General features: G+C 28.5%; 1 protein-coding gene across 1 annotated transcript; it reads right to left on the bottom strand.

The window, feature by feature from the left end:
• Positions 1–4,195: 4,195 nt before the first annotated feature.
• On the bottom strand, positions 4,196–5,302 carry LOC124420218 (SCAN domain-containing protein 3-like). Its single transcript, XM_046952431.1, has 3 exons — positions 5,239–5,302; positions 4,852–5,172; positions 4,196–4,353 (listed from the first exon to the last, which is right to left on the bottom strand). Exons 1-3 carry the CDS (start codon positions 5,300–5,302, stop codon positions 4,196–4,198), a joined length of 543 nt encoding a protein of 180 aa, XP_046808387.1.
• Positions 5,303–11,820: the final 6,518 nt, after the last annotated feature.

Raw genomic sequence — 11,820 nt, 5'->3', positions numbered from 1 at the left:
CACTATTTTACAGTGTACTTTATTATAAATAACAAAAAAACATTAAAATTTCTGGATTTTTTATGAATAGGATTTGAAAAAATTTAAACACGACCTATTTCTTTGAATATTGCTCTCGGAATTGCATTTATATGCAATTTTAGACACGAATCTTAATATATACTCTATGTAAATAAAAGTAAAGAAGTAATGGAAGATTTTGAAAAATGAAACAAATAATGGATCGATAGGTGTATAAAAATATCCTCCAAGAGCTTTTGCGCTATTATACAGTACTATAAATGTCAACAAATTGAAAATATTTACGTGATAATGTTGTAAAAAGGCATGTATATCTAGAATTAACATAGTAACGGACAAAGTAAATTAATAAAGTAGCGACACGAGTTGTTGTACAACAAACGTCTACAAAAACCACAGGCAATTTGTTTTTGTTCGAAATACTCACTTGTCAAAATTTGTTTACAAAAATGAACTAATAATTAATGGAAAATATGGCATTATTGTTGTACTTTCCAAAAATATGTTGTTATTTATAATAAAAGTCACAGTTTTCTTTATTTTTTAAAATTTAGAACATTTTCAAAAATATTATACACTTAAAATACACTTTTTCACATTAAATACAACAAATTACTTAGAAATTTGTACAAAAGCAAGCGTTAAAATGAAAACAAATATGGCAACATAAACATTTTTGACAAGTAAGTCCACAAATAGCAAGTTTAAAAAAAATAGTCAGCTGTTCAAATGAGTCTACTTTATAAATTTACTTTGGTAGCGGATATTACATTTGTTTAGCAGTTTATGTCGTTGATTCACCTTTATTAAAATTCCCATTATTTTTTACAATTACTAAATTAAATTTTTTTAAGTATTAATTGATAACTTTTCTCAATATATTTTAAAATTTAAATAAATATTAAATATCAAACATTGTCATATGCAAAAATAACTTTCGGCAAACAAGAACTTATCTTAATTTTTAACAACAGAGATTTCTCTATGTGTAACTCCTTAAAAAAATTCCAAGCTCTCATTCTCTTAGTTTGGAAGTTACGTACGTGTGTTGGAAACAGTGTTGCCACTTCATGTGTAATTACACATATTGTGTGTAATTTTTATTTCCATGTGTAGCCAATGTGTAATTGATCTCATGTGTTAATTATGTGTAATTTAAAATCTCATTGTATTTACATAAGTATTACTTATTTTATATCAAATTTGTTCTTTCAAACACTGGTTTTGGTTGTCATTTATTTTCGCTTTACAACACGTACATATCTGTCCTTTTCTTGCATATGCAAAAGTTTGCACACTTGTTTGAATAATAAGTCGGGGGTTTTTATTAAAACAAAACGATCCACACACATACATAGACATTTATTTTCCCTTTCCCTTAAGCAAAAAGTGTCCGTCCGCCCTTTTCTAATATATGCGATTTTTCGAATTTAAATATAATGTGAAAAGAAACCCAATTTAATAACATATTTTTATGCAAAATTTTTCCTATATTTCATATTTGACCATATTTTACGAAACACAAAAATTAGAATCGAATGGTACTTTTGCTTAAAATTGTTTTAAGGGGTTACTATCAACCAAAAGGATATTTTTGACCCATTTGGACCACAATTTTGGGGTATTTTTACCATCTTTTTATATAATATCATTAAGATTACGATTTTAATATTTGCCTTTTTTTCTATTTTTTTAAGAGATAAAACTAAAATTTAATATTGGGATTTAATAGATTCCTTGAGGTATCTAAAAATAATAATTTTTGTTATAAGGGTCTTTTTTAAACATTCCAAGATATATTTTTGGTATAGTTCTTCTATTTCTAATTGAATTATCTGGATCTTAAGTCCCTTTTCGTACCACTAGGATCAATATTTTCCGAAAAAGTTGACTAGTATAGTATATTATAGATATTAGCATTAATATATTTTAAATTTTCAAGACGTCGTAGCGGTGTACAAGTCCAAAACATGCCTTAACAAAACGTCATCCTATACAGCAGATTTTAGTTTTTACTACTCATAACATTCATGATTATGTTGCCCATTACAACAACACTGTATGTTCAAAATTTTGGGTTTATTTTAATCATAGTAGATAATATTTAAATTGATATCAATATTTTTGAGTTAGACCATAATTATATGGTGACATTCAGCCTTGAGGCCATTGGTTATAAAAAGAAAGATTCCACTATACTGAATGGCGTTTCTTCGAGGCATGCTTTGGAGTTGTACACTTCCACAATATATTAAAAACTTAAAACGTATAACAGCTGATATCTAAAACAATATATAGAAGACAAGTTTCCCCGGAAAATTTTGACCCTAGTATTATAAAAATGTACTTGAGTTCCAATAAATTGAATTAGCGATAGAAGAATGATTCCAATAATATATCTTGAAACGTTTAAATACAGATTCTTTTAATAAAAAATATTATTTTTAGATACCCCAAGGGGTATATTAAATCCCAATAACAAATTTTGGTTTTATCTCTGGGAAAAAGAAGAAAAAAATACAAATATTGCCAAAAACCGCCATTTTAATGACATTACATAAAAAGATGGTACAAATGCCCCAAAATTGTGGACCAAATGGTCCAAAAATATATCCATTCGGTTGATAGTTACCCCTTAAATTAATTTTAAGCAAAAATACCATTCGATTCTAATTTTTGTGTTTCGTAAAATATGGTCAAATATGAAATACAGGAAATTTTAAATAAAGCTAAATTAATTTAAGTAAATGTGAATTTTTTAAATTTTAAAAAGCGTGATATCAAAGCTAAGAACTGTCTAGACAATTTAACAAATTAATTTATTAATTTTGCATACATAATATGTTATTAAATTTGGTTTCTTTTCACATTATACTTAAATTCGAATACTTATGAGAGACACTGTACATATTTTTATATTCTAAAATAACGAAACAAGAAATAAGAAAATTTCTAAATAATCAAATTTAACTCAAACTAAATTCTAGTGGTCATTTTGTTTCAAGTGTTTAAAAGTTGCGTTGTTTTTTAGATCTAGTTAAATAATAACTTATTTTAGGGATGACTGGAAGAAATGGCTTCAGATTCCAATCTGATTGGCTAAATAAATCTGAAATGATTGTCATATGCTTTAGGTATTCTAGTTTCTTTTAATGTCCTTTTTCAATCAGAAAATCCAATTTTATATAAAATGAAAAGTGAAGTTTTTAATATATTGCAAATATATTCCAATTATATAAAAATGGATGTTTTGAAGTCAAAAAGCGTTTGGCAAATCAATGAATCAGATGAAAACCTATTTTCAAACATAAATGATATTTATATTGGAGTTGATGCATATGAATCATTAACTCAGATATCTGCATCAGAAAAAAAAATCATTCTTCAAGATTGTAGAGAATTTTACATTTAGGCAATTCGTCAAATAAAATCAAGATTTGATTTTAGTGATCAAATTTATTCTATTGTAGATATTGTTAATCCAAAAGTTGCTCAATCTTTTAAACCAAAGCCATTATCCCTATTTAAAAAAAGATTTCCGTCATTCGACACAGATTTACAACAACTTGATAATGAATGGCGACAGCATGCTCTATTAGACTTTGAAAAATTTGAACTTAATGCAAGTCTAGAACCAGAAGTATACTGGACTAAAGTTTTTAAATTAAAAAATTCTTTAAATTAAAATAAAAATTAAAAAGGGGCATGTGTAAATTTTTTTAAATGTGTAATTTAGGAGTCGATCAAGTGTAGTTTCTAAATTTTTTGGTGGCAACACTGGTTGGAAAATAAACCACAGAGCTCAATTGAGAGCTCGGTGCGCTTGTTTGGTATAGAACAGTCATGGGCAAACACATACCACCATGTGTATATTTGTGTGCGTTAAGCAGCAGAGAGATGACTGCACGTTATAACAAAATGGTGGTACACTGAGAAAAGTTTTGAAATTTGTTTTCTATTGCAAATACTTTTTACGACTAGAAAAACTCATGAACTTTTGGGCATTTTAAACAAAAATGGAATAAAGGGAAAGAGTTTTTCATTTAAGAAAAGTAGTATTATTTTTAAAAAGTACTATTATATAAAACTACTGGAATATCATTAAGAAAATCACGACTTTCTATTCGATTTCGAACTTTTAAGGGATATTACCGAGATATTAACTGAACTTAATTTAAAGTTCAACTAATCTATCCAAATCAATGTTTCCTTTATATTCCTTAATACGCAATAAGTCACCAATGTGTTGATCGGTTAACCTATTCCGCAATTTACTTAAAATCAGTTTCATACTTGAGAATGCCACCTCACAGTTATATGTGGTGCGTATTTCTGAATACAATCAAACGTATTAAAATTAAATTCTATGAATATTGATGAAGTTTTCTTAAGATTTGATATACTATTACTTTTTAATTGATTTATTAGGAGATCTAATTTTGTACTAAATTGGTGAATAATTCTATTCAAATTAAATATTTTTATATTTTTACCTTGCAGGCATAAATTAAGGTCATTTAATATCTCGGTAATATCACATAAAAATGCGAAATCTAATAGAAAGTCGGGATTTTCAAGACAATTAGTAAGGTGTTTTGTATCTTTATTGGATAAAGTTTTTAAAAATTCGAGTACTTCCTTTCTTAAATGGAAAAGTCTTTCCAAACTTTTGCCTCGACTTAGCCAACGGACTTCGGTATATAAAAGTAAATCTCCATAATCCGAATTAAGGTTTTCTAGAAAATCTTTAAATTTTCTGTGTGTCAGAGAATTGTACCCCTCTTATTATATTTATTATTTTTACAACAACATCCATTGTATTTTTCATACCCAACTCTTTGGAGAAAAGAGCTTGTTGGTGTATGACACAATGGAATGCTGGGCAATTTATTCCATTTTTGTTTAAAATGCCCAAAAGTCCTTTATTTTTGCCTCTCATTACCTTTGCTCCATCCGAACATATTGAGGCTAATTTATTTTTGTCAGCAAATGCAAAAACATTAACATCTAATGCATCATACAAAACTTGTCCTGTTACATGACCATGAAGTGAAACCACTTCAAACATTTCTTCGAAGCACTCTAAATTTGCATTAACTGTTTTAATACAAATAATTAACTGGCAAATATTATTGATATCCGTACTCTCATCTAGAGAAATCGAAAAATATTTGCAATTAATTAATCTTTCTTTTGCTGACATTTTAATAAATTTGCTTATATCTTCCGTTCTTCTTGTTATAGTACGACGAGATAATGGTATATCCTGGCAGAGTTTCATAGTTTCATGGCATTTTTCTCCAAAACAACTCAAAATATCTGTAGTTAAATTTAAGAAAAAAATGCCATCCTCAAATGGGCGACATTGTTTTGCTAACGATAAAGCAACTACATAAGATGCCTTTTTATGAGGCAATGATTTTTTTGGCTATTTAAAGGAAGATTGTTGCAATTATTTGCTGTTGTTTCATTAATTATAAATTTTAAGAAAAACTCTGCTTTTAATTGCAACAACTTTACTTTTCTGTCATGTCCCCTAAGGTCATTTAAGGGTCCATGGCAAGTTTCATAATGCGTTTTCAAAAAAAAAAAAATAAAATAAAGCTTTTCTACATATAATTTTATAACATACGACCCATATAAAAAAGAAATCATTTTCCCAATTTTTATCAAACATTTTGCTAGGTGTAATAAAAGAGAAAAAATCATAAGCATAAAAAATCCGCAACGTGATCTTGCTTCTACAAAAGCTGAACAGCAACTGATTTGATTTTGATCTCTGAGATCGTAACAAAGCAACAAACAAGTGGTCATTTTAGTAAAACACAGACACACCAATACACACAAGCTTATAGTGTAGGTGTGTCAACAAAGCGTCAGCAGAATTTCTTGGCCTATGCACGCGTGCATTAGAATTTCAGTTTTGCTCGTGACTGTTTTAGATTTAAGCTCAGTTAACTTTGTTAGTATTGCCAAGTTTTCACTCAAAAACATAAACAATGAACAGCTCACAGTGGTATAGAAAAAAAAACAGGGAAATAATTCGGTAACTTTTAAACGGTTAATCTGATTTTAATAAAATTTGGTATGCACAAAGAGGAGGTGTTGTCGAGTTTAGGTTTTGAATTTGGACCTTATTCAAAACCTCATCAAGCACTATATATCAAGCAGTGAAAAAATTATGTTAAAATCATGACTGAGTCCAAAGTTATAGGCATTTTAATTTAAACAATAAAAAAAGGCGATTTTTTGCCATTTTTTGGGAAAAAAGTATCTTTTTCTTTTTAAGTTATCTAAAAAGTTTCTAGGAAGATGTATATAGAATTTATACTTTTTGGAAAGCTGACTTTACATAAAATACGACAAATGAAACATAACCTAAGTTTTGTTGATACCGAGGGGACCAGATCCATCCAAAAAAGCCTATTTTTTATGGAAAATTCAATTTTGAGCCAAAATTCTCAAATCGCATAGTCGATATCAAATTTTAGTGACCTGTTTTATATGACCCAATATGTTCTTAATAATTTTGTAACGGGTTTCGATAACCCCGCCCCTGGTATGGATATAATAGGCAAAAAACAAAAATTCCATTTTTGGGATTTTTTAAAACTTTTTTGGGATTTTGAGTAAAAAAATCTACCTAAATGTGAAATTTCATCAAAAAATATTCATAAATAAAATTTTTATTGCAATTTGAAAAATTTGTATCTTCGCAAAAACTGAATAAAAAACATTTCTCAATTTTTTTTAAGTATTCCGCAAATTATATACAGTTTTGAAAAATAGAAAAAATTACCTTTCCATTGATATATAACATGCCTACCTAATGTTTTTTAAGTGACAAATTAATGAGGGAAAAACTCAACATCTGATGAATATGCTTAAAGTCTCTGTTCCTCGATTCTTGGGGTTCTTCTGTAAGCTCTCCTAAAGGCAGTATATTATGTTCTACGATAAACTTTTCATGACAAAATGTCTTGTGAACTGTAGGTGTCATTTCTTTCCAGGGATATAATTCCAAAAGTATTTTCTAGTAGAGCGCCGAGTCCAATAACAGCCTTCCGATCAGTTATTTCAATAGGAGATAGTATAATGCTTTTCTTCTTTTCATTTATTTTGTCATATGATGATAAAACGTCCACTCCTTTATCAGATAGCGCCTTTCTTAACGTCATGTAGTTATCACGACTTAATCCCAGCTGCAACATTAGCTCAATAGCTTATTCCTCAGTGAACGTTGTATCAGATGATTTTGATGCGGTTGGAAGAATATTTGCCATTTTCATGACATCCAAAGGCTGTTTTTCTTTTCTTAACATTGCTTTAAAAGTGTCCGAAACTTCTTCGTTAGAAAAGGTTTCTGGTGAAGTTGATAACCTTTTCCTCTATGATTTTGTTTCTAGTGAAGTTGATAACCTTTTCCTCTATGATTTTGAGCTCAAATCCTTATACTGCTTACAGGGAGCACCAACAGTTGATACGCAAATAGCAACTTCTACACATTCATCCAGCTAATCAGAAAATTTCGATCGAAATTTAGCAATGGAATACCGAACACTCTTCAGTTTTATATCAACTGATTTTATAAAATTTTCAATTTTACATATCAGTTTTATCCACTTTATTTTTATGTGCAGTTTCAATATATTTCAATAAGAAGTTCACTTTATCTTGAAAAGGAGCTGAAGAGTGTTCAAATAAAATGGAGCACAAATCATTTTTTTTAGTACGATCGCCATGGTTAGAAAATTACAAATAATTACAAACAGATATAAACCTGTCTTATATATTAATTACAGGTACTTAAATTAAATTATTTTTTAAAGGGTTATGATATTCTACCTAATATGTCTAACGTATCCTTATGTAATGAATTTTTCCTCAATAGGTCACTTTAATAAGCTACCTATTAAAGTGACCTATAGGGGTAAAAATCATTACAGTTTAAAAAATAATACCTGAAAATTTTATAATATATGTAACAAATTTAAGAGTTAACGTTATGGATGAAAATAATAGTGCTAGGTAAATTTTCTAAAAGATGTTGAGTTTTCCCTAATTAATTTGTCACTTAAAAAACATTAGGTAGGCATGTTATATATCAATGGAAAGGTAATTTTGTCTATTTTTCAAAACTGTATATAATTTTTGAAAATTAAAAAATTCGCGGAATACTTTTTTTAAAAAATTAAAAAATGTTTTTTATTCAGTTTTTGCGAAGATACAAATTTTTCAAATTGCAATAAAAATTTTATTTATAAATATTTTTTGATGAAATTTTACAGTTAGGTAGATTTTTTTACTCAAAATCCAAAATTAAATAAAAATTTCGAATTTTCTTATTAGAAATCCCGGAATTCCCAAAAAAGTTTTAAAAAATCCCAAAAATGGGATATTTTTGTTTTTTGCCTATTATATCCATACCAGGGGCGGGGTTATCGAAACCCGTTACAAAATGATTAAGAACATATTGGGTCATATAAAACAGGTCACTATAATTTGATATCGACTATGCGATTTGAGAATTTTTGCTCAAAATTGAATTTTCTATAAAAAAATAGGGTTTTTTGGATGGACCTGGTCCCCTCGGTATCAAAAATTTTTAGGTTTTGTTTCATTTATCGTATTTTATGTAAAGTCAGCTTTTCAAAAAGTATAAATTCTATATACATCTTCTTAGAAACTTTTTAGATAACTTAAAAAGAAAAAGATACTTTTTTCCCAAAAAAATGGCAAAAAATCGCCTTTTTTTAATTTTTTAAATTAAAATGCCTATAACTTTGGACTCAGTCATGATTTTTACATAATTCTTTCACTGCTTGATATATAAACTTGTTGTTAATAAAAAAAGAAATGGCGAAAATCGGGAATATTTGGACCCGCTATTATCAAAAAACTAAAGTAAGAACGGTAAAAATTTTAAAATTTTAATTTTCAAATGCGAATATCTCCTAAACTATAAGAGATAATTTACTGCTACGACGACATTTTTTATAGTGCTCGATGAGGAGATTCTATATACGAAATTTTTTTTAAATCGGAACTCAAATGAAGAAATAGGATCGTTTTAAAAATTTAACATAGCCGAGGTGTCCTAATTTGAGGACCCCCCGCCGGGCCCCTGGTTGGCCTATAAGGTCCAAATTCAAAACCTAAACTCGACAACACCTCCTCTTTGTGCATACCGAATTTCATTAAAATCGGATTAACCGTTTAGAAGTTACCGAATTATTTCCCTCTTTTTTTTTTCCTATACCACTGTGTGACGCTTTGTTGACACACCTACACTATAAGCTTGTGTGGATTAGTGTGTCTGTGTACTAAAATGACCACTTGTTTGTTGCTTTGTTACGATCTCAGAGATCAAAATCAAATCAGTTGCTGTTCAGCTTTTGTAGAAGCAAGATCACGTTGCGTATTTTTTTATGCTTATGATTTTTTCTCTTTTATTACACCTAGCAAAATGTTTGATATAAATTGGGAAAATGATTTCTTTCTTATAGAAAACATGGACATGGAAGTAAAGTTGTTGCAATTAAAAGCAGAGTTTTTCTTAAAATTTATAATTAATGAAACAACAGCAAATAATTGCTACAATCTTCATTTAAATACCCAAAAAAATCATTGCCTCATAAAAAGGCATCTTATGTAATTGCTTTTTCGTTAGCAAAACAATGTCGCGCATTTGAGAATGGCATTTTTTTTTCTTAAATTTAACTACAGATATTTTGAGTTGTTTTGGAGAAAAATGCCATGAAACTATGAAACTCTGCCAGGATATACCATTATCTCGTCGTACTATAACAAGAAGAACGGAAGATATAAACAAATTTATTAAAATGTCAGCAAAAGAAAGATTAATTAATTGCAAATATTTTTCGATTTCTCTAGATGAGAGTACGGATATCAATAATATTTGCCAGTTAATTATTTGTATTAAAACAGTTAATGCAAATTCAGAGTGCTTCGAAGAAATGTTTGAAGTGGTTTCACTTCATGATCATGTAACAGGACAAGTTCTGTATGATGCATTAGATGTTAATGTTTTTGCATTTGCTGACAAAAATAAATTAGCCTCAATATGTTCGGATGGAGCAAAGGTAATGAGAGGCAAAAATAAAGGACTTTTGGGCATTTTAAACAAAAATGGAATAAATTGCCCAGCATTCCATTGTGTCATACACCAACAAGCTCTTTTCTCCAAAGAGTTGGGTATGAAAAATACAATGGATGTTGTTGTAAAAATAATAAATATAATAAGAGGGGGCACAATTCTCTGACACACAGAGATTTACTTTTATATACCGAAGTCCGTTGGCTAAGTCGAGGCAAAAGTTTGGAAAGACTTTTCCATTTAAGAAAAGAAGTACTCGAATTTTTAAAAACTTTATCCAATAAAGATACAAAACACCTTACTAATTGTCTTGAAAATTCCGACTTTCTATTAGATTTCGCATTTTTATGTGATATTACCGAGATATTAAATGACCTTAATTTATGCCTGCAAGGTAAAAATATAAAAATATTTCATTTGAATAGAGTTATTCACCAATTTAGTACAAAATTAGATCTCTTAATAAATCAATTAAAAAGTAATAGTATATCAAATCTGAAGAAAACTTCATCAATATTCATAGAATTTAATTTTAATACGTTTGATTGTATTCAGAAATACGCCAAAATAGTTGATTCCATAAAAAAGAAATACCATGACAGATTTCAAGACTTAAAATTTATAAAAAAAAACAATACAAATACATGATAATCCCCTTAGATGTGAAATAGAAGAGCAAGATGCTTTTCTTCACGAAGAATTGCATAAAATGCGTAATGATTTTGAAGTTCCTATGGAATCTGGGGAAAAATTTTGGCAAAAGATAGATGATACAAAATATTTCAATTTAAAAAACGAAATATATAAGCTATATTCCATGTTTGGCACCACATATAACTGTGAGGTGGCATTCTCAAGTATGAAACTGATTTTAAGTAAATTGCGGAATAGGTTAACCGATCAACACATTGGTGACTTATTGCGTATTAAGGAATATAAAGGAAACATTGATTTGGATAGATTAGTTGAACTTTAAATTAAGTTCAGTTAATATCTCGGTAATATCCCTTAAAAGTTCGAAATCGAATAGAAAGTCGTGATTTTCTTAATGATATTCCAATAGTTTTATTTAATAGTACTTTTTAAAAATAATACTACTTTTCTTAAATGAAAAACTCTTTCCCTTTATTCCATTTTTGTTTAAAATGCCCAAAAGTTCATGAGTTTTTCTAGTCGTAAAAAGTATTTGCAATAGAAAACAAATTTCAAAACTTTTCTCAGTGTACCACCATTTTGTTATAACGTGCAGTCATCTCTCTGCTGCTTAACGCACACAAATATACACATGGTGGTATGTGTTTGACTGTTCTATACCAAACAAGCGCACCGAGCTCTCAATTGAGCTCTGTGGTTTATTTTCCAACCAGTGTTGCCACCAAAAAATTTAGAAACTACACTTGATCGACTCCTAAATTACACATTTAAAAAAATTTACACATGCCCTTTTTTAATTTTTATTTTAATTTAAAGAATTTTTTAATTTAAAAACTTATCTCTATGAAGAAAACAAACTTTTTAACAAACTTTTTTCAACTTTATCAAACTTTTTTTCAGAGTTGCATGGAAAGGTACTTTTTTGTGTATACACGTGGATAAGTAAATAAAAAAATATAAACAAAGAAGAAAATACATAAAAAACGTAAACAAAAAGATAACAAACCATAACAAACTCATTGATATAT

The sequence above is a fragment of the Lucilia cuprina genome, chromosome 5 (genome assembly GCF_022045245.1).
Source record: "Lucilia cuprina isolate Lc7/37 chromosome 5, ASM2204524v1, whole genome shotgun sequence".
Lineage (NCBI taxonomy): Eukaryota > Metazoa > Arthropoda > Insecta > Diptera > Calliphoridae > Lucilia > Lucilia cuprina.
The sequence above is the reverse complement of the archived record's forward strand: the minus strand, read 5'-3'. Positions and strand labels throughout refer to the sequence as shown.